This window comes from Pipra filicauda, unplaced genomic scaffold (assembly GCF_003945595.2).
Source record: "Pipra filicauda isolate LSUMZ 115617 unplaced genomic scaffold, ASM394559v2 scaffold463_size517996_pilon, whole genome shotgun sequence".
NCBI classification, from domain to species: domain Eukaryota; kingdom Metazoa; phylum Chordata; class Aves; order Passeriformes; family Pipridae; genus Pipra; species Pipra filicauda.
The window spans coordinates 93,302-114,670 of NW_024104602.1; the positions used below are offsets into that span (position 1 = coordinate 93,302).

Consider the following 21,369-nt stretch of genomic DNA (forward strand, 5'->3'; position numbering starts at 1 on the left):
CCCAAGAGACCAAGGTGAAAGTGAGCCTGGGCTGCACCCAGCTGGGAGTCCGAATCCCAGAGCCTGCCACATTTCCTGGAAGAATGCACAGGAATCAACAATCCAGGCATGAAATGAAGCTGAATTCATCACTTTCCAAACACAAAGCTGGGCCAGGCTGGGTGCTGTACTTATCAATGTGACAAGTGACCCCTGCTAATGGACGGCTGGAAAATAACCCAAGACCGGGCTGTGGGATGGGGAGGAGCAGACCTGGAATCAGCAGAGCTGCCTCAGGTCAGAGGATGTTATAACTAACCCAGTGATGGAGCTTTGCTTTTGGCCACCTTATCTTTATGCACAGCAGATATCAGTTTGAAAAATGACCAGATTATGCATTAAATGTCTGCTCCCTGGTCTCCCTCTCCTCCTGCCTGTGGGCTGTGCACTGTCCTGGTTACCCACCGTTTCCTTTTCAATCTTCTGTGCTAACATGGCCCGGGACTCTTCGTGGTCATGAGAGCCGGAGCTTCGTCGATCATAGTCTGCAAACGAGGGAGAGAAAAAGATACTTCCTATCAGAGGTTAAAAATAGGCTCCATTAAAGGCAGGGATCCATGGGATGGTAACTCCCAACTCGGGTGTTTACTCTGGGTTATGAGGGCACCTCAGGAGACCATAGGGAGCAGGAGGTGATCAAAGTTGCTGATTAAATCTTCCAAGGTCACAGCACTTGCCTGCCAACCCCTGTGTCAACACTCTGCCTGTTCTCAGGTATGGACAGGGAATTAATCAGGAGGAGCAACCAGCAGAGACCTGCCAGCCCCTGAGTCAGCAACTCCTGTACCTTTGCTGGATCTATGCTGAGGAACTGAAGAACAAGATGTCAAGTGTGATTAGATTAACTTTACTCTCTCTTCTAATCTCCACAGGAGCCTTCATTCTCCTAGAGGTTCCAGTTTAACTGAACAGTAGTTAAGAAAGAAGGGAAAAGCCCTGGAAGTGAACACAACTGCTGTAAAGCAGCATGCCAGGAATTCTGCATGATGGATGTTTAGGCAGGCCCGTGCACAAATCAGCATTTTTGTACAAACTTGTGTGCAGTCTCTCAAGTGTTTTTAATGGGTGTTAAAAATACCAATCATCCTGCAAAAAACCCAACCCGCAGGCACCTCCCGGCTTCCAGGAGACAGCCACTCAGTGAGGGGGGATATTTCAGCATGTACAATTGCTGGGGTGGCCCCCTGTGAAAAGAAAACTCTGTCAGCTCAGTGAAATGTGGTTTGAAAGGGCCAGCACAGCAGGATACACCGAGTGGGAGAACTTGGGAGGCAGCTTTGGCAAAGGACCGTGAAAAACCCACGTCATCTGTAAGTGTGGGGCTGAAGTGATTAGTTCTGACAGGTTTTGTAGAAAAAGCAGTAGGGCGTGTTTTGAGAAGTGATCTCAGCAAACAGGCATCACTCGAAGCTTTCTCCTGTCATCTGCTTTCGTGCCAGGCTCTGTGCTCTCAGAGCCAGAAATCCTGCCTGGGTGAATTCCCAGCTCAGCTGATGGGAGCAGTGTAAGCTCAGCTCTGTGCTGAGCTCCCTCGGAAGGGCAGAGATAAGGGTGGCTGCTCTGCATCAGAATATAGGTGTTTATTCATGGTCCAGCTCAGAAACACAGATATTCCTTTTATGATGCAGAACTGGGCCTGAAATAAGCTCTCCATTCAGGAGCCAGAGCTTCTGTCCCAGGAAAGGAGTGGTTTGGAGTTTCTTATAGTATACTATTATGTGTTTTCCTTGAAACTAGAAATGAATCCTAAGAGAAGGTGGTATGGTAGGCAGGGATGAGAAGTGCTTGCAGTTTGCTCATCAGTTTGAGCTTTTGTCAGAGAAAGAGCTTATATCTGTTCTGTTTTCAAGCCAGCCCAAAGGGGCTGAAGTCAGGATGCTTTTGGAATCGGTCTTTGGATTCACACATGAGGGGAGAGTTCAGAGCTGCATTTCCACACTCGACTTTACAGGAGTTCATGGAAACCCCTTGATTTTTGAGTGTGAAATCTAGGCTCCTGTGAAGTCAGCAGAGCCAGGAACTTGTCTTTCTGACCAGCCCTGTCTTGTCTGTACATTTTAAGATCACTAATGCTTGCTTCAAACTTCATGTGGTAGCTCAGTTTTATGGGGGGGGTCTTTGCTTATTTTGGGAATTTCAGAATCCCCCAAATATAGGTGTTTTTACAAGGACTTTCTAGGAGTTTTGATTTGTTGAGCAGAAGATGCCCAGTGGGTGCAACACTTGTTTATACCACAGACCACTTCAAGAGGGTTGGCTGTCTGGGTTCATGAGTTTCCCATCCCCAGGACAGACTTCCTGAGTGCTCCCAGTACCTGGATCATGCTGGGAAGGAGGTGCCACCCTGTTCCTGTTCATCCCTGAGCCTCGCATGTCGTGCTGGATTGGGATGGGAGCCGGCCCTTGCGGCGGGGGGAGGATGGATTGTCTCTGCTTGATCTTTTCTTGGTTTGCCCTGCAAGGAAAAGGTCACAGAGCAACCCTGTCAGTGGCTGCTGATCCTGCTTCCAAGAGACTGGGGTGTGAATACACCACTGGAAACAGCTTTGGGTTTGTTACTCCCAGCTGTATCCTGCAGCACTTACTTGAGTGTCTGTGGCCGTATCTTCTTCCCATGCTTGTGGTCTGACAGGGCACTTTCTATGTCCTCATGAACCAGCTCCGCCTCAAAGAGAAAACAGGGATGTTTTTAGGGGCTTGTCTCTGGGGAGGATTGAGGGCAAAGCAGGAAGGGGCTGGCAGGCAGCGAGACAAACGAGGAGCGCTCTGCTCACCTCCACCTCATCACAGTTGAAGAAGTGGATGTCAGGTTTGTGCTGCTCTGAATCCTGGCACACCAGGAGCAGGATGGAGGAATAGCGCATCTGGTTGAGCACCGTCTGGCAGTGCTGCACTGTCGGCAGAGGGAAGTCCTCCAGCTCCTCCTGGAAGAGGAGGAGGAAGGTGTCAGGCAATGGGAGCTATTGAACTGAGGGGGAATGGTCCTGTGCAGGAACTCCTGGGATCCCTGTCCTGATCTTTAGTTTGCCATTGCTAAAACCATCCCTCTCCCATGCTGCAGGGCTGGCTCTAATCCAGGAGTGGATTTTGGTAGTGACTCACCCTTGTTTGGGTTCCTTAGAACTTGCCTTCTCCAGGTAGAACAGCAAGGGCACCACTGCACCCCACAGCTCCCCCAGAGCCCCAGGTACCTTTGTCTCGCAGTCCAGCAGCCGGATGGACTTGTCGTTCACTTGCAGCAGCATTTCCTGTGTCCAGATTTTCTCTTTGGAGTTGAGCAGGATGAGCTTCCGGATGGCATCGTCCACCGTCATGATGGACTCGCTCTTGTCCATGATGAAGGTGGCCAAGTGCTGAAGATGGGGAGGGAAAGGAGGAAAAAACAGGTAGAAAACATTTGTTAGTGTGTGTAGATCAGTGGTGAAAGCATCTCTAAAGGCTTCAGCTACTGTTTGTAGTTCTTCAGAGCTCAGGCGTGAAGGAGTTTTGTTGCACAAAGCAGTTCTGGTTGGTGGTAGCAGCCTGGCCATGGCAGTGAAAGACTGGGTTTTGTAATGGGTTTGCATAACCAGTTTCACCACTTGCATATTAATCTCCTCAATTCCAGCAGCTCTGGCCCCCATCCAGCGGGGCAAATGCTTCCTACACACAAGTTACTGCCCTGGCCTTTCTGAAACTGGCTTGGAAGTTTAAATATAGTAGTTAAGCTTCACTTGCCAAGCTAAAAGCACTTGGAATTTGCTTGTCTGGCGTAGCAGATCTGCCTGTGTGGGATTTGTGCCAGACAAAGAGCTCACACAAGCCATGGGCGAGTGTCAGTCCTCTGTGCCAAGTGTGCTGTGTGGGGTCCCCTGCTCTGGGAACAGCCCCTCTGGAGAGCTTCCATGCTGGGCAGGGAAGGGTATCGAGGCAGCTGTGGAAAGGAGAGATGTGTCACATCCAACTGGTGCCAGTGCCTCCCAGTAGTGCGTGGAGGCCACTCCAAAAATCCAGGTAACTGCTCAGCAGCAGGCGGGAGCAAGCGCTGCTCCCCGAGGACCGGAGTCTGCCAGCAGAGGGGACTGTGAGGCAGGAAAAGCTGGGACTCCGAGCAGCCTGGCTGTTTGCCGAGCTGTTGTCCTTGTGCCGTGACAGCACAGCCAGGCCACGTGTCCAGATGACAACAGGGAAGGGGAAAAAATCAGGAAGGAAAAGGAACTGGTCCTGTTTCACCTTGTTCCTTCACTGCCCAGCTGGGAGCAATGTGAACTCCTGCTTCTCTCTGAAGCACAAGCCCTGCAGCCTGGTTTCAAAGCAAGAGCCAGAAAAATGGGGTGTGTTGTACAGCAAGTCCTAAATTGATCTGAAATTTGGAGTAGAGAGATGAGTTTTGCCTGGCTTTTCTCCCTCTGATCCCATATCTTCCTCCCTTCTCCCAGTGATCAGACATAAGCTTTTCAGGGGTCAAGCAGGTTCTTTCTGGTGCTGATGCTGGTGGGAATTAGGGGTGGATAGGGTTTGCGGTGCCCCATTTGCTGTTGGATGATCCCCAAATCCTGGAGGAAGGGGCAGAGAAGAGGGCAAGCTCTGCAGGGCGCAGACCCGTTGCGTGTTCCCTAAGCACAGGTGTGGGGTGAGGCACTGACTAAATAGAACTGCCTGAGCTGAGATTAGCAGTGCAGTCACGTATGAAAACACACCGGGCTGTCTTACTGGAACTGTAAAACAGTGCACAGAAAGGTTATTTGCCAAGTCAGTCTTATCTGTGCAGAGGTGACAGGCCTCTCTTTCGGAGCAGTGAGGAGAATGGTTTACATGGGATGACGGGCGTTCTTATCTCTTCTATTATTTTATCCACCAGCTTTACGAGCTTCATAAATTCCTTTCCTGTTTACTGTTACGTTAATTTTCATGGAGGGGAAACTACTTGTCAGACTCACTCACTAGAATATTTTTCGTTTTCATTTTCCATTTTCTGTAGATATGGGTGGATTGAGGGGCAGAAATTTCCTGCTGTCTTTGCTTTATCTCATTAAAACCTTGATATTCAAATACAGCAGCTTTTGTAAGAATGGGCAGTGAGTCCATCCACCATTAAACTTCGATCAGATTATTTCAAAGGGTGTAAAATGCCTCCTGTGAGGAAACCTCATTCTGTGTCAGTGCCTGCCACTGGAATCCTGTTGGCCTTGGTCAAAGTTCAGGGGAGAGACTGGTGAATGGGTGGCATGTGGCCTAATTAATGAGGAATTCCTGCACTGTGTAAAGTCCTGTCTCTGCCTCCGTGAGCGACTGCTGGGCCATCGAGTTGGTTTCTCCGGTGCAAACCAGGACCTCCTTCCAAACAGGCATTTCAAAAGTTTAAATTCAGCGTTTTAAAGGGTCCCATGTATTAAATATGAACCTCATGAAGTGTCTTCCCTCCTGGCCTTGCCCAGTCAGTGGTGAGCGGCCACCTCTGTCCCCGCGGTGTCCTGGCCTGTACCAGCGTGCTGTGCTCAGGAATGGCCGAGCCCAGGGTGGCCAGGCTGGCTCCTCTCCATGCACAGGGTGCCTGACACTGGGAGATGGGTTTGGCTTATTGCCTGAGTGTGTGGAGGGCTTTGAGTTACTTGAGAGGACAAGGAGCTGGGGAGAGATGAAAGCTGATAGTCCATGTGGTCTCTGTTGTTTGGGAAGTTGAGTTCCTGTAACCACCATGGGAACTCTGCTTTTAACCTCTCTGTGCTGATCCGGAGGGTTGGAAGCACAGGGTGATGGGAGGGATGGACACAGAGGAGGGAGAGGACAGCAGCTTCTCCATTTCCTCTTTCCTTGTACACAATTCCCCTTGCCTTTTTTAACAGTATTCCCCCCTGCCATCCTCCTCTACCCAGTTACTCAGGACTTGAATTGTAAGGAGAGTCCCAACTGCTCTCTGGCCCCGTGAAGGTCCAGGACACAGGGAACACACTGCATGACCAGGACCTATCACTGACCTTGGCCTCCCAGCCCCTCAGTGCTCCATTGTGTGCTCACCTGGACGTGGTACTGGGAAGTCTCGTGCATAATGATGTTGGAATTGGAGTATTTTTTCCTTTGTTCTGTAAAAAAAAAAAAAAAGAAAAAAACAAGTTTATCATTGTTTATCTCTGAATCAGGATCTGAGAATTACAGCTCTGTAATTTCTGAGATTCCAGCTTCAGTTGGAATATTGGGAATAATAAGACATTAGCTTTTGTTAGAAGGATTGGAAAATTGAGTGTGTAAAGTGTATGTTCAAGCTGTATTCCTTCGTGCTGCTCATCTTTTGATTCAGCACCATTTGTGGAGCAAATTAAACCTTGTGTAAAGGAAATCCCTGGAAAAGGAATGATTAGGAAAGCTTTTGGAAGAGGGCTGGAGAGGTGAGGAGTGTTTTGAGAAGACTGGCAGAAGGCCAGAAGGAAAAATCCAACCACAACCCACCAGTTTGGACGTGACAGCCCTCTGACTCGTCCTCCAGAAGAACCCTCTGTGCTCTGGGATGCTTTCAGTTTCCTTTCTCATTTTTCCTGCCACAGTAAAGGGCTGTTGCTACAGGTAGGAAAGGCAGTTGGGATCAGCCAGGAACCCCAGTTTCTTGTAAAGTATTTTTATGAGGCAACAAATCCTCATTACTTCCTGCATTTCTTACTGGAAAGCAGCAGTAAAGAGCAATTAGGGAAAAAATTGCTTAGTATTCCGTGAGGCTATTGAACATAATCCTCCTGGAACTGACCCTGCCGGCTCTTACTCGCTGTTTAATTGGCCCTTGGCCAGGGATTCCTTTAAATTGCTTGAATGGTAGAGGAGGAACTATCCAGGCCCAGAGTGATCTGGGAGCATCCAAACTGGAAACATCCTCCTGGCCAGCAGAGGACATCCTTGGGTTTTAAAGAAGTATATGTTCATCTGAATTTCTTTGTGGTTCACTCAAAGCTCTCCTTAATACCTTCTCAGGGATTTGGCTTCTCTCTTGTTCTCCCCTTTTCTCCGAGCACAGAACACGTGGCCTCATTTAACAAATTTCACATTAAAGAGGCTGGTTCCTAGAAAATGTCTGTCCTGATAGGAACTCATACTTTCCAAATGTATTAAAACCAGGAGCTTTTGGTGAAGAGGTGAGTTGACAGGAGTCAACATGTATTCCAGGCGCTGCCTGCCAGGATTCCTGCAAATGCCCCTGTGTTTGACGTACAGCTTCGTGCCTGGATTTGTCCTGCCTAGAACAGGCTGGGATTTCCAGCCAGCCCATCTAGCCCCTGGAATGCTCCCATTCCAGCTTTCTTTGATTTAGCTCACATCTGGTGGGAATTTGGCGTTTCTTTGGCTGTCCTAAAATCGGAGTTGGGATCAGGGCCTGGGACACATGCAGGGGCAGCGTGTTTTCCCTTTGGGTCCCACCTTGGCACTGTGAGCCTTTCCTCCACATTCCCCCTGTATCTCTGTTACACTTTCATTTCTCCTTGCCTTCCATGGGAAATGAGCAAGGATCAGCTCCAGCTCCACAGGCATTGCCAGCAGGTGTCTCTCCGGAACAGGCGCTGCCTTTCCATGGGATCTGCCTGGGGGATTTCCCCTCTCTCCTTGGCTGGCTGAAAAGAGCTTTTACACGGAGCCCCTCTTGGCCCTCTTCCGAAGCCACAGGGCTGAGCAGTGGTGGCAATCCTGCCCATGGCTGCAGGAGTGTGCTGAGCACCCACAGACACCCCAGACATGCTGGAAAGAGATGCCTGCTCTGGCCAGGGTGGACAGACACTGGATTCAAGCTGATTGCTAAAGCTTTTTAGCACTTCTCTAACACTTTAAGGCTGGTGTGTGCCACGAGCTTGGCAGGACATGTGAGTACTTCACACCTGGTGTCTCTGTGGCTGAAAACACAACAGTGTTTTGCCTCTGTGGCTGATTCCTGATAGCCCTGGAGTGGTGGCTGTTCCAGAGTAGAAGTGGTTTGTTGGTGGGAACGCTGCTTCATTGGTGGGAAAGCTGACAGAGGCATACTGGAGACTGCAGGTCTCTGAGCCAGGGTCTCCTACACCACCAGCACCGACTCAGAGGTGGAGTGAGGATAGTCAGGGGGAAAGGCCTCGGACACCCAGCCCAGCTCCCTGCTCAGCCATTCCAGAGTGACCTTGAATAAAAGAATTAACATTGCAGCACAGCCACTTCCCACCTCGGGCTCGCAGGGAAGGCTCAGTGGCATTTTCTGTTTGCTGGGGGCTTTAATTGCAGTCTGTCCTACTTGGAATGTGGGGCAAGGTCTGGGGTAGGGCACAGGCAGCGCATCCCGCAGGGATTCGGGGCTGATGTGAGGCACTTTTCTTCTCTCAGTAACCTCAATTTCCTGCCCAGGCATTTCTCGTGTAAATAGATGACACTGATGGAAATGAGAGCACTGCACCCGTGTGGGATGGAGGCAGATCTGGAGTTTAAGGCATCCCTTAAAAGGCATCCCTTTTTTAAAGGGAGTGGAAAAGGCTGAAGTGGGTGGTCTGGAAACAAAGGGGGTTTATATTAGGGCAGGCAAATGTCTCCAGCCCTGAGAGGAAGGGTTGGAGCTGCACTGGGAGCTGCTAGTCCGTGAGGAAGGGAAGGAATACCAGGGGGATGAGGTTTCCAGAGGGAGGCTAGTGCAGATCTGTGTTCCAGGTAAGAAAACAGCCCCTGGAGCTGCAGCAGTGGTCAGGGCTGCAGCTTGTTGCCCTTGGACTGTCTGGGATCCCCTCCAATGCCTTTGGCCCTTCCTCCAAGCTCAAAGAAGCTGCACATGTCCCGGTCAAGGGAGATCTCAGCATGAATCCCTGAGAAAATATTTGGAGAAGCCCTTGGAAATTTTGGGGACTGGCCAAAACCTCAAAACTCTGCATAGCCCAACTTTCCATCACCTGCCCTTGGTGACTGCAGAGAGCAAAGGCCCCTTTAGCCCTTTGCAGCCTTTTTCAGACAGTAGCAAGCCCAGGGACAGGGAGAAATGCAGATGTTTCCCCTCCCTCTGTTGATTTTCCCGGGAGGAATTTCTGCATTACCTCCGAGAGTCGCAGAACTAGAACAAAGTGCCTCTATTTTGTCTCATCATGTCATTCAAGTGACGTCCCAGAATCTGCCCAGGGCAAGAAATGGGGTGTTACTGCATATTCTCTTTCCTGTCCCTTTCCTTAAGAAGTCTGCTTGTTCCTTCTCCTGAAATCCCTTCTGTCTCCTTGGCTTCTACCTGGCCCCCACACCCATGGAAACTTTTATTTTTGTGTTTCCTCCTGGCAAATGAAACCACGAGGTCTGGAACCAGCCTGGCTTTCCGGGGACAGCAGGGTGCCAAAACACTGAAATCTCCTTTCCTAGTGCATAGTTTTGATTGAAACACAGGAAGAATTAAAGATCCAGGCTGCAGATCACAACAGAGTCAGTCTTGGGCCACAGCTATCTGGGGAGTGTGGGTGCTTTAAAGGAAAAGAGGGGGTTTGGGTTTATTTACTCAAAGCTGCAGAGCTTTCCATGATGCATCTTTATTAGTCTTTGCTTAAATCTGGCTCTGGTTGGGCTGGGCTAATACTGATACACTTTAGGAAGGAATTCTTCCCTGTGAGAGGGGTGAGGCCCTGGCACAGGTTGCCCAGGGAAGCTGTGGCTGCCCCATCCCTGGAAGTGTCCAAGGCCAGGTTGGACGGGGCTTGGAGCAACCCAAGCTAGTGGAAGGTGTTCCTGCCCATGGTGGGGGTGGGACTGGATGGGCTTGAAGGTCCCTTCCAACCCAAACCAGTCTGGGATCCTGTGAGTGATGCCTGCAGGGAGATCTGTGACTGACTCTTGGATCAAGGGGGATCCTTTGCCTTGCACAGGGGAATTCCCCCAGCCAGAAAGGCTTCAGGAGGAGGGTCACCTTTCCCATGTGCTTCCCCGCTGCCCTTTCTGCACAGCCCTGTCCTCATCTACTGGATGTTGGATGGAGGGACTCTGGCTCAGCAGCGGGAACCAATTTCCTCCTGGTTCATCCAACACCTCACCCGGGACACTTGGCATTTCTACAGCTCCTGCAATGGGCACCTCAGGTGTTATCCCACCCTCCACCTGCCCCAGGAGGCAGAGAATTCCATAATCCCCATGTGATAAATGAGCATTGCAGGAATACAGGGAACACTTCCCCCAGATTAGCTCAGCCCCAACCTGCAGCTCTGTGTATGTCCTGTGTGACCTTCAGAGGCTGCGGCAGTGCAGGACTGTGGGTAGGACACAGGCAAAGGGCAAGGAGAGCTCCAGGGCTGTGGCACCAGTCCAGCAAACATCCCAAGGTGATAGAGCTGGCCCACAGCGACCACCACTGGCCTTTTTCCTTCTGTCTGCCAAGAGAGCCAAAGAGATGGGAAAACAATACGGCTTTGTCCTGTCCTTCTGGTGTCTTGCATGGGGATCCTGGAAGGTGCTGTGATCTACTGTGGCCTGAGGAGCAGTTGTGCTGATCCCAGACATTTACTGTACAAATGGCATGGGTGATCCAGAAAGTTCTGAATGCTTTGAGCATGGATAACACACTGGACATGTGCACCCTCATTGTCTCATCTCTTGCCTCTCAGGATCTGGCCCAGTGATCCCTAAGACAGTCCTTTGAGGAGGAAAAATTCCTATAAATGGTTCTTTAATGGAATTCACTTCAGTCCTCTCCTAACCAGGTGGTTTTACTCTTGCCTCACACCCAGAGGTGTGGGGAAAAGGGCAAAGAATGTTATCTATCACCAGTACCCTACAGATAAACAGGGCTGTGGGAATGGTGTTTCCCACTGGCACTGGTGAGGGAACGGGAAAAGCTCAGACCACTGCAGGGGTACAGGGTGGATTTTACCCGAGGGCTCAAGACAGTGCTGGGCTGAAATCCCGATGCTGAGGCTAAAATCTTGTCTGGAAAGGAGAGTGCCCTGTTTGGCTTTGTGTTAAGGAGCGGGAGGGATGAAAGAGAGGAATAAGTAAGGAAAAGAAGCAGGATCGATGCAAGTGCACACGGGGTTATCGGCTTGGTCCAGGAAGCCAAACCACGTCTTTAGAGCCAAGGTCCCTCCCCATTTCTGTGCAACACCTTTTTTGCAGGGACTGTGGCTGTGAACACTCCCTTCAAGTGAGCACAAGAGATCAACTAGTGGGATAAACTGCCCACGGGACCAGCTTGGAGCTGGGATAATTGGTTGAGGTCTCTGAGCATGCTGAGCAGTGCCAAGGAGGGCAGGAGCAGGCTGGTCTCTCTCCAAACCAGAGGGCACAGTGTCCCCAGTACAATGTGCCAGTGGGACCAGGGGTGGGAGAAAGGGAGGTTGTAGGAGTCGGACACCCAGTGGTATAGCTGGAATATCCACAGCGGGGAACATCTGCCTGGGGTGGAGGGAAACAGGCTCCTCTGGGACTCAGCTTACCCAGGGAGTGTCCTGGGGCTGCACTGACCTGCTGGGGGTTACAGGCTGCTACAGGCAGGATGCCGAAGCTCAGTGCAACGTTGCATCTCCTTCCATCCCTTTCCATCCTGAACTGCTCTAAACAAAAACTCCCCTGTGCAGGGCCGGGGTCAGCTGTGGGGTAAACAGGTGTCTCTAACAAACACAGGCAGCTACAGCAGAGCTGCAGGGCCTTCTCCTCCCCTCCATGCACATCCTTCTCTGCTTAATTAGTTTCATCACACAGGATCCTCCCTGATCCTCCCTATCCCTCCCCATATTTGTTTCCAGCCGTTGCTAGGCAGAAGGCACAGCAGAAAACAGGGGGATGGACAAGTTTGGAGCAGTCTGTGAGGAATCAGAGAGGTATTGGATTTGTTTTCCTTGGCAGTGCCACACCATGGACCTCTCCTCCATTCCCTGCATCACACTGCCGACCTCCCCAGCCTCCACATCCATTGGAGCAGCCTAAAGGAAGTCCTGGCTGTGCCTCCCGAAGCTTGCCAGTTCTTTCTGTTATGTTATCCAGCTGTGCACAGGCTATTTATAGTAACCTGCCAGCATGGCATGAGCTGGGCTGTGCCAACCAGCAGGTCAGGGCCAGCCTCCAGGGCCAGATGTGGTGGTCTGAGCACAGCTCTACAGCAGCACAGCTCTGGGATCTGCCAGGCTCCTGCTTCCTCACCAAGTAGGAGGATGGGATGCTCCAGGTTGCACAGGGTTAGTGAAGGATCTGGTTTTGGGTCTTGCACAGACCTGCTATGCCTGAGCTCCAGACAGGGAAGCATTTGCAGGTCCTGCCTTGCTGCTTCCCTGTTCCCCAGGGCCAGCATGGGGAGAGCTCCACTTTGGAATATCTTTGCAGCTTAGGAAGCATCAAGCTCTCTGGGTGTGCTTTTACATCTGGAGCTGGTCTCTACTGGTGGCCGTGGCACAGGGAATCTCTGCCTGGGGCAGCTGTCGCTCCTGGCTGGTGTGTGAGGACAGCTCTGGAAGCTCTGGGAGTGAATGACCCGGCTCTCCCGGAGGTGTGAATGGGCTGTGGCAGCAGGGAGCAGGAGCCAGGTGCCACAGGGCTGAATTCCTACTCCACACGCTTCCTATTTGCACAGCTCGGGCCCAGTGCTCACATTCCTGGTTTATTAGCTGAAGACACAACCCACTCCAGGAGAGCAAACAAAAACCTGACCCAGCTCCCGGGTTGTGCAAGGACTGAGCACATGAGGAACAGTGTGGGTTTGTGTCCAGCACGGCCGTGCTGCTCGGAGCAGGATCAGCGGGGGATTGAGGAGCCGGGGGGGAGGCTCGTGGGGAGGGATGTTCCTTCTTGCCTTTACAACCAGAGCTGGGAGAAATCTGCCAAATTATTTTTCATCAAACAACCCAAAGTGGTGTTTTCTGAACTTCCCGTAGCTGGTAATGACATTTTTTGAATGTCAGAATACAATAGGTAAGATTGGGGGAACCTTGATTTAGTTAAAGATTAATTTGCTTTACTTGGGGATCAAAAAAATTCATAATGAAAAGTTGGTAGTTTTTTGGTTTTGTTTGTTTGTTTGTTTTCATTGTTATTAAGTACCACAGCTTTTTTTCCCAAGGTAATTGGCCACTTCCATTTAGGAAAATGTTCCTTTGAGTAAGCTCTGAGCAAGCTCTGAGCAGTTACTCCATCCAAGGAGAAAACTTGCGCTCAACAGTTTTGAAGTAGCAAACAAAAAAGGTTCCCTGGAGATGCTGAGCAGTGTCAGAGGTGGCAGATCCCTCCCCACAGCATCCCTGTCACTAACTGCCATCCCAAATTCCCAGCCAACAGCACCCGGAGCAGTGCCCGCTCCTCCCAGTAGCTCCAGTCAGGGCTGAGCTGAGCCAATGTGTTCCCTGTCTTACCCAGTACTGGGGTTTGACCTGCAGGAACCAACAGGAATGTTGGCTTCCGATTTTTCTTCCAGCCCTGTTTCCAGTTGGAGTATTAAATGTCCAAGGCTTTGAATAAAGGGGTCACCCACACAGCAGCGTCGGAGGGGAGCGGGGTAATCTGAACCTGGAATCTCTTGTGGGAAAGGGACCTGAAGAAAGGAGCTGAAGTGGCCCTGAGGGAACAGTGCAGGAGGACAAGGGACTTATTCAGGGCTGGCAGTGGAGATGAGGAATTAATGGCCTGGGCAAGAAGGCTGGATCTTTGCTGGACCTCAGGCTTTCTCTCCAGTGAGATGAAAGCTTTAAAGACATGATGCTGAGTGGCACCATTCCGGTGCAGGCCCTGTTGGGAGACAAGGGGGTCTGTGGAGACTTCCAAGAGTCAGTTCGTGACCACTGAACATAATTTACTCCTTCTCTGTCGGTGTGTTCTGCTTAGCCAGGGCCAAGCAGCCTCCTGTGGAGCCTTTCTGCCTGTGGCTCCCCAGGGAGATGATCCCTGTCCAGGGCCAGGCTGGGCAGGAAGTGGCTCTTCTCTTTGTGCTGGTGCCCCGTGTCCTGTTACGGCGCCGAGGCCTGGCTTGGGTTACGGGGGTGCAGTGTCAAGTGGCCGCGCTCCGCAGCCTCACTCAGCCTCCACAATCCCTCCTCCAGCCCTGTGCCCTGTCAGGTTCTGGGCTTTCCCACAAAGGAGTGTATTGAGCACGGAGCAGGCAGGGGCCTGATCTCACAGGTTTTCCCGAGGTGCAGCTGAGCACTGCAGGGACAGACGGAGCCAAACAGAAAAACTGCTGCTTCCCACAGCCCCCCGAGAAATCACTGTCACATCAAACTGCCCTGGGCTCAGCAGCTTCTCCTGACTGTGCTGCCTGATCCCTCCGGGGAGCCAGCACTGTCTGAGCAGCTGTGGGAGCAGTTGAGGGCACACCTGCAGGAGCTCACCTGAGACCCCTCTCTAAGGGGTGGCAGTGGCTTTGCTGCTGTGGGGAGCACTGGGCAGAAGCACTTGCTGCCATCCCCTCCTGTGGGCTCTGCCCCAGCCACGCTGGTTTCCCCCCCAGGCTTTCATCCAGGCTGAGCAGAGCCCGTAAGCCGAGAAGCCGCCTAAATTATTTATGGGGTGCATTAACATTTATTCAGCCGCTGGCTGTGCGGGGAGGAAGGTGGCAACTTGATAGGTGCCAGCCATTCCCCTGCTGCCAGCTGAGCTGGGGCTCAGCTCCTGCAGCCACAGACCTTTCCAGAATGTGGAGCTGAACTAACGGGATGCTGTTTTGCTAAGGGGGGAGGAAAGGATGAGTGTCCTGCTCCCCTGAGAGCCGGGAAACGCCACTGAGGGTGGCTGACCAGTTAGAAAGTGTATCCAACTGGTAGGGATAGAGCCAGGGGAGGGGATCTCGGGGCTTTAAGCCAATTTCTTTGCAGAATTTCCTTTGGTTATCTCTCCCTATCCCTCTGTGCTCACCACAGTGGAGAAGACGTGGTGGGGGGCAATGTACTTACTGACCAAGGCAATTTCAGCAGGCCAAGGGTGACACCAGGGCCATGAGCCTGTGTCCTGTGAGGACCTTCACACTGTCCTGGAGCCCCCAGGGCAATCCCCCACCTTCATCACCCAGTTGCCTTTCTGTGCACAGCCTTGAGCTGCTGCTCTGCTCCAGCCTCACCACCATGATTTTAAATATCCCTCTCCAGGGTCTCACCTGAGGTGGGTTTAATATTCCCAATAAGCCCCTGTTGATCCCGGGGACACCTCGTCCCTCAGGTAACATTGTGTACCTGCATTTGGCACCCCTGTCACGTTAGGCCAGCAGCGCTGTAGAAAAAACATCTTTGGAAAGCTAAACCCAAGGCCTTGTTCACCAAGAAATAATATTTAGACACCTGTGTGCATTGGAGCATCTGTGATCATTACCCAGCAAGTTTTGAATGCAGTGGATGCCTGTGTGCTGGGAATCTGGGAGTCACTGCACTCATTTCTTGGAGGTCTGGCAGTGTACAGACTGAGGGTCCAACCTGATTGCACTGGAGAAAAATGGGAATATGGAAAGTCTTGTCAGCTCCAAACGTCCCTAAGCAGCATCATAATCACATAATGAAGGCCAGCTCGGCTTGGTGTGATTTGTTTCGTTACAAAACATAATTCTCTCTGGAATTTTAGTTCTTGCCTGCCCTCTCCCCCTAAATGTGCCAGCTCACAGCAGAAATTAATGCTGGGGGAGGGAGGATCCGAGTGGGAAGGGGACCAAGACATTTCAATATTGGTTTGCACGTGCTGAGTGCCCTTTCCTGAACTAAGGGGTGGGCTTCCAGTGCTGCCAAGCAAAATCCCTCTGGATATGCTCGTGCAGGAGCTGAGCCGGCCAACAGCCTCAGATTTGTGCAGGGAATGCCTGCAGGGCTTGTTCTGTGCTCCAGCAGAGGCAGGGAAATAATAGGCAGCTGCTTTACTCCTCTTGAGGATTTGGCCCAGGGACATACAGTCCTCATTTAAGGTTTGCTGGAATTTGGTCAGAGAGGTCCCAACCTTGGTGAAATTTGCTTTTGGGGTGTGTTCATGCAAAAAAATGTAAAAGATGGAATTCTGTGTTGAAAAGTGCTTATTTGAGAGCTGTGTTTGTTCTAAAGGCAGTCTGTCAGCCTTTCCCCTGGCTGGTTTTTGTGGCAGAGGCATCCTGGGGTGCTCCCTGCTCCCTGTGCCATGGCACCATCAGCCTTGGGCTCAGTGTTAGATCCCACCCTGGAACCCTGTCAGCTCGGAGCCCTGGGCCCCTGCCCCCATGGGTGCCAACCCACACACCTGCATGGCTCCACCACCACTGTCAGCTCCTGGCTTTGTTTTTACACCCCTCTGTACTCCTGTTTACATGGAAACCACAGGCCTGCCCCTGATGGGATGTGCCAGAGTTTCAGTGCACAGCTGAATGATGCCCTTGGAGGCAGGAGGAGTTTGTCTGAACTGGCAGTCCTGTGTGCACTCAAAATTTCCACACCTCATCATCTTGCTTCTTTATCATGTGTCCTTCCATCTCCCCCACTTGGCACCTGCCCATCCTGCAGCATCCAGGGCAGCCCAAATTTCTGCTCTACCTGTATCCCTGTGTTTCATTCATTGGCAGCTAATTGAAGTTAGTTACCAATGGCTTTGTTTAACACTAAGTACAGCCCCTGCCATCCCACTTCTCCCCAGTGAGATAAGTCACTTGTGGGACACTGCTCCAGGCTACTCCACTTGGATAAACCTTCAGCCAAAACCCTATGGCAATCAAAGTCACTTCTCAGGGACAAACAAACCACCTTGGCAGCTCATAGCTGCTGAGGGTGATTTCTGATCAAATAGATCTCCAAGGAGAAACACACACATCCTGTTCATTCCCAATTAAACATCAACCGTGTAAATCCCAGCTCTCGAGAGGAAGAGTTTGCAGGCTCAGACTCCCCAAGAGCTGCGAGTGTTCCCCCAGACAACTCCCGTCTTCCCAGGGAATAACTGAAGGAGGTGATTTCTCACAAGACTTTCTGCTTGTTCAGCCCACCCCACAGGCCAAATCTTCCCCTGGGGAACATTGAAAGAGCTGCTCAGACCAAGATTGGTTTTGGTACGTAAATGTTCTCCGTGGTGGTTTGTGAACAAGCTGCCTCTTGGGCTGTGCACAAACACCCATCCTACCCATTCCCTGCACTTCCAAAGAGCCAAAGGGCACCGGAGTTTTCATGGTTCACTGAGTAGTTAGAAGAGGATAATCATTAACCTGCTGAGGACAGTCTTTCTTTTGTGAGGTCCTTTATCAGGGGATCTTGCTAACAGACCTGGGGAGGATTTGGATGAGGGGAAGCAGTGTTCTGTTCCCACAAAATCTCAGCTGTCCCCAGTGCGGGAGGTGTTGGCACAGACATAAGATGTGTTTTTGCCGCCAGGTCAGGCCAGCCTGTCATGTATGGAGCTCTGGATTCATGTGGCTTTGGTTGAGTTCCAGCCTAGAACTCCCCAACAGCCCGTCCAGCTCTCCAGAGGTGCCTTTGCTATAGGAAACTTGGGATGTGTTTGTGGACACAACTCACCGTACAGGTCCTTTGCGCTCAGCTTGGAGGCTCCGTCAGCTTTGCCCATGCTGCCACTGGAAAAGGAGGAGGGTACAAATCAACCATCAGCTCCCAAATCTTTTTAACATCAGCTTTCACACAGCAGCTCTGCAGCTGTCCCAGAGGGACCAGCCCTTCCTTTCCTCCCCATCACATCCATCGGATGTGGTACATCTCCGAATTACCAGGGAAAGCATTTCCTCGTGGACTGTGCCAGCTCTCCTTGTGCAACCCTACCTGTTATCCACACCACGGGGACATGTCACTGAGCCCTGCACTGGAAACAGGAGATGGAGCAGCCCAGCCAGGCCTGTCCCACTAGAGTTACCTGCACACGGTGTCCTGGGAAGGACAGCGCTTCCAGAGGGGCTGCTTTAAGGACCCCGGCTCCCGGTGTGCCATAAGGGGGGTTGTTCCAGGGAACAGCCCAGGTAAATGGAGACCCCTCTGTGTTATGCCTGAGTACCCCTGAACGTGAGGCAGTGTAACAGCCAAGATTATGATCCCTTCTGAATGGACCTGTTGGAGATGTACCCCTTTGAAGGCAGGTGCTCAGGTATAGAACATATCCCGTGTAAAAATGTGGGAGGACGGAATTGTGTGCAAACAGCGGGGTTTTGGGGTGTCAGGTCCCTAAGCACCACCATGTAGGGCCACCCCCATGCCTGGGTCATGGGTAGGACTGAGCAGCCAGGAAATAACAGCGTTTCCTCTGGCAGAGGAGGATCCAAGCAGGATCTGAGGTGCTGTGGACAGGCTGTCTGGCACGGAGCAGTAGCCTGTGGGTGCACAGGGGCACCTTCTCCTGTCACTATGTCCCCTTGAGGGCAGACAGCAATTCATGGTGCTCTTATACTGTGCAGGAAGGAGGGAGAGACCTGGTGGCTGTGGCTCCACTGGGAAGCTGCCCTGGGCTGCTGTAGCCCCAAGGCTGAAGGTGGAGAGGCTTCTGGTGTCCCCCTCCTCTCTCCACCTGATGTGGCCTTATCAAACCACAGCACACAGGCAGGTGATGTGTGAGGCAGGGCCAGGTTCTGAGGTGCCCAGGAAGGGTGAAACAAACACCAGGGATTTTGGGGACAAGCGCGAGCACTTGGAGCATCCCCTGATGGTAGGAAGGAGTGGTGGAGGAAGCCCACCATGGAGATCCTTACTTGGATGAGCCGGGGTTGCTGCTGAGGGATCCCTTGTGACTCATGTTGCTTCACAGGCCGGGCAACTGCAGCAGAAGCAGAAGAGACAGTGTCAGTGGTTATAAAACAGGCTGTCAGGTGATTTATCCCTGTGCATCCTGCCCTTCCTGCTCCGAGTTGGGGTCTCCGAGCAGATGGAGCAGTCGGGCGAGCACAGGGGGGTTCCCTCCTGCTCCCAGACACCTCTCCTTGCTGTGACCTGGGCTGGAGGTGACACATCTCAGGATGCTTTCTCAAAACCTATTTCCTCTTCTCACTCTTGCCCATCCCTTCCAGGCACACCCCAAATCGGTGGCATTCCAGCACGTCTTTCCCCAGCAGTGCTGCCCTGCCTGAGGTTAAACAGGGACTGAGGTGACCTTTGCCTTCCCAGCGTGTCCCTGTGCCCGTGTGCTCGTGGCTGTGTGTCCTGAGTCATTTGTCATGCCTAGAGTGCCATTCACTTCGCTTTTGTTATGTGGTAATTTTAAGCTGTTCAAGTATGGTTATGAGGGGATTACCCACATAAGGAAAAGTGGAATAACTGTGAATGCTGCTCCACTGGCAGCACAAGGATGGAGGAAATTGGGCTGAGATGGCTGAGTGCTTGGTGAGGGGCAGACAGGCTCAGTTCAGATTTTTTTCCTCCTCTTTCAGATGAGAATCATAAATAATGTGGGAGAAGATGTGAGAGAGATCCAGGCACTGCTCTGATAGCAGAACTGCAAGGGGGGGGGGGGAAGGGGAAAACAAGATATAAAAAAATCTCAGGAAATACTTTGTATTGGCATCCAAGATCTTCACCTCTGCTCCAGTGTGTGAGCTGAAGGGAAGCCAAGGCAAAGTCTGAAAGGTTTCTTAGTTCACTTCAGGAAAGCCCAGGGGCACTCTGTGCTTGGGTTGGACCCTGCTCACCTCCTGATAAGTTTGTCAGAAATCAAAGGTTTCTTTAAAATACTCATTGTTGGCTTGAAGGAAGAAGTTGCTCAATGTCCTCAATGGGATTTCCTGTGAGGGGACCTCTGAGTGTGCTTGGCATGTGCCAGGGGCTGCCCTGACAGCTATGGGCAGGCAGTGGAGCTTCCTCTCAAGGCTTGGTCTTCACTGGATTTAGGCTAAAGTGTGTGTAATCCCCAGGGAATACTTAGGAGTCATCCCTGCCACCTGGGATTTCCCCTCTGCTGCAGGGCTTGTTGTATCATCAGCAGACCTGCCCTAGATTCCTTACGTATCCGTTTTTATTCCGTGTGTTGGAAACACTCATTTGTGGTATTTTGCTCCATGTGTTTCACCCTGAGGTGAGGGCAGAGACAGTTTTCTCACTGATCTTATCAGCCCTGCCAGAGGGATGTGTTTATGGAGATGCAGCTCTTCAGGTGAAGCTGCACACAGAGTGTACGGAGAACCCCGGCACATTTTGGGCTCGGCCTCACAACTCACAGCCTCTTTACTGTCCCAGTAACCCTCCTAAGCACTGAGGCACTGCTAGAAATGACTCTCACATGCATTTTGGAGCAAGTATATTCTTCCTTTCATCTCTCTTGTGGTCAGTGCTGAAGTCCCTACACACACTTATATACAGGTCTAAATTCTCATTCACCTTAGAATAGAAACTTGGTGTTCTGCCAACCCCTCTGACTGTAATAAAACCCATCCCTGTGCCCAAGCTTGGGTACCTGTGAATTTTTCCTCCCTTAATAGCTGTCTACTGGTTTCCTTTTACAGTCCTCAAACTGTTCCTATCTCCCAGATCTCCGTGTGCATTAGCATAAGGTACCTGGAAAAGGGAACTTGTGCTCTTAAAAACCCCGCTCTGCTCTGTTTCCTCTGCACCACCCAATCACTTGAGTCCCACAGCTGATGATAGATGGGAATGTTTCTGCATGTTAATGTCATATTTCTGGCTCCCTTTCACTTACTGCCCCAGGGCTGTGTCCGTAATGGACTGAAATCCAGGTTACTGCAGCAGGAATGTGGCACCGAGTCTGGCCCGTGGAGCTCACAGCAGGTCCCAGGCCCCAGCTATGAAGCAACAGGAGGAACCAGGGATGCAGCCATGGTCACCCTGGTTTTTGCTTCTCCTTCCCAAGCTCTGTTCAAAAGAAAAACTGGGATCTGCTCTTGGAGAGGCTCATCTGGTCAAACCCTACATGGCAGTGGCAGAGGGTCCTGCTCGGCTTTGTGGGTGAAGCAGGACCAGCCCTAAAATGAGGCAATTCTTCATCTCATGGTGGTCAATAAAGTACTGATGGGATAAGCTGGGCTCCCTTGATGAAGGCAGGATAAGCTAGCCTGGAAGGTTGTCCTCCCTTCCAGGGTGCCTGTGTCCCAAAAAGGCCATGGAACTAGAAGCAGTGTAAATGGCTGCCCAGTCAGCACGTCCTTATCGTGCTGGGCTCCCTTTTCTCTGGTTTTTCCTGCTGTTTTCCTGCCTTGCCCTTTGCCCAGCTCTCCCCGCTGTGCTCAGGGCCGGGGCTGTGCCCAGGCTGTGGGACTTACGGAGGGTGTGGTGTGTGCTGGCCAAGTTAAACCAGGCCAGAGCCTCGTGCCAGAGCTTTTAATTCAGAGTAAATTACCTGATATTAATTGACTTCAAGCTGGAAGACTGGGAGGGGGAAGGGCACGTTTCTAAGGGCTTGGAGACTTTATAATGAGTTTGCTAAATCAAGAGACAACTGGGCTTGAGGAAGGTGAGGCAGGGGCTGAGAGCACTTCCCCTTCAGTGCGGGCAGAGCCAAAGATGGGAGAGATGAAGCTGTGGGCTA

General features: G+C 51.5%; 1 protein-coding gene and 1 long non-coding RNA gene across 3 annotated transcripts in view; one reads left to right on the plus strand and one right to left on the minus strand.

Moving 5' to 3' along the window:
• The window catches only part of LOC114002926, a 56,755-nt gene that overhangs the window by 13,324 nt on the left and 22,062 nt on the right, over positions 1-21,369 (plus strand). The window lies entirely within an intron of this gene.
• The window catches only part of EPS8L2 (EPS8 like 2), a 47,536-nt gene that overhangs the window by 11,919 nt on the left and 14,248 nt on the right, over positions 1-21,369 (minus strand). Inside the window, exons 2-9 of the mRNA XM_027749337.2 lie at positions 18,587-18,651; positions 17,412-17,467; positions 6,037-6,101; positions 3,231-3,392; positions 2,814-2,963; positions 2,625-2,704; positions 2,355-2,494; positions 445-524 (exon numbers count right to left, since the gene is read on the minus strand). Of these exons, the coding sequence (XP_027605138.1) occupies positions 445-524; positions 2,355-2,494; positions 2,625-2,704; positions 2,814-2,963; positions 3,231-3,392; positions 6,037-6,101; positions 17,412-17,467; positions 18,587-18,630 (777 nt within the window). The 5' untranslated portion in view covers positions 18,631-18,651. The remainder of the gene's footprint in view (positions 1-444; positions 525-2,354; positions 2,495-2,624; positions 2,705-2,813; positions 2,964-3,230; positions 3,393-6,036; positions 6,102-17,411; positions 17,468-18,586; positions 18,652-21,369) is intronic.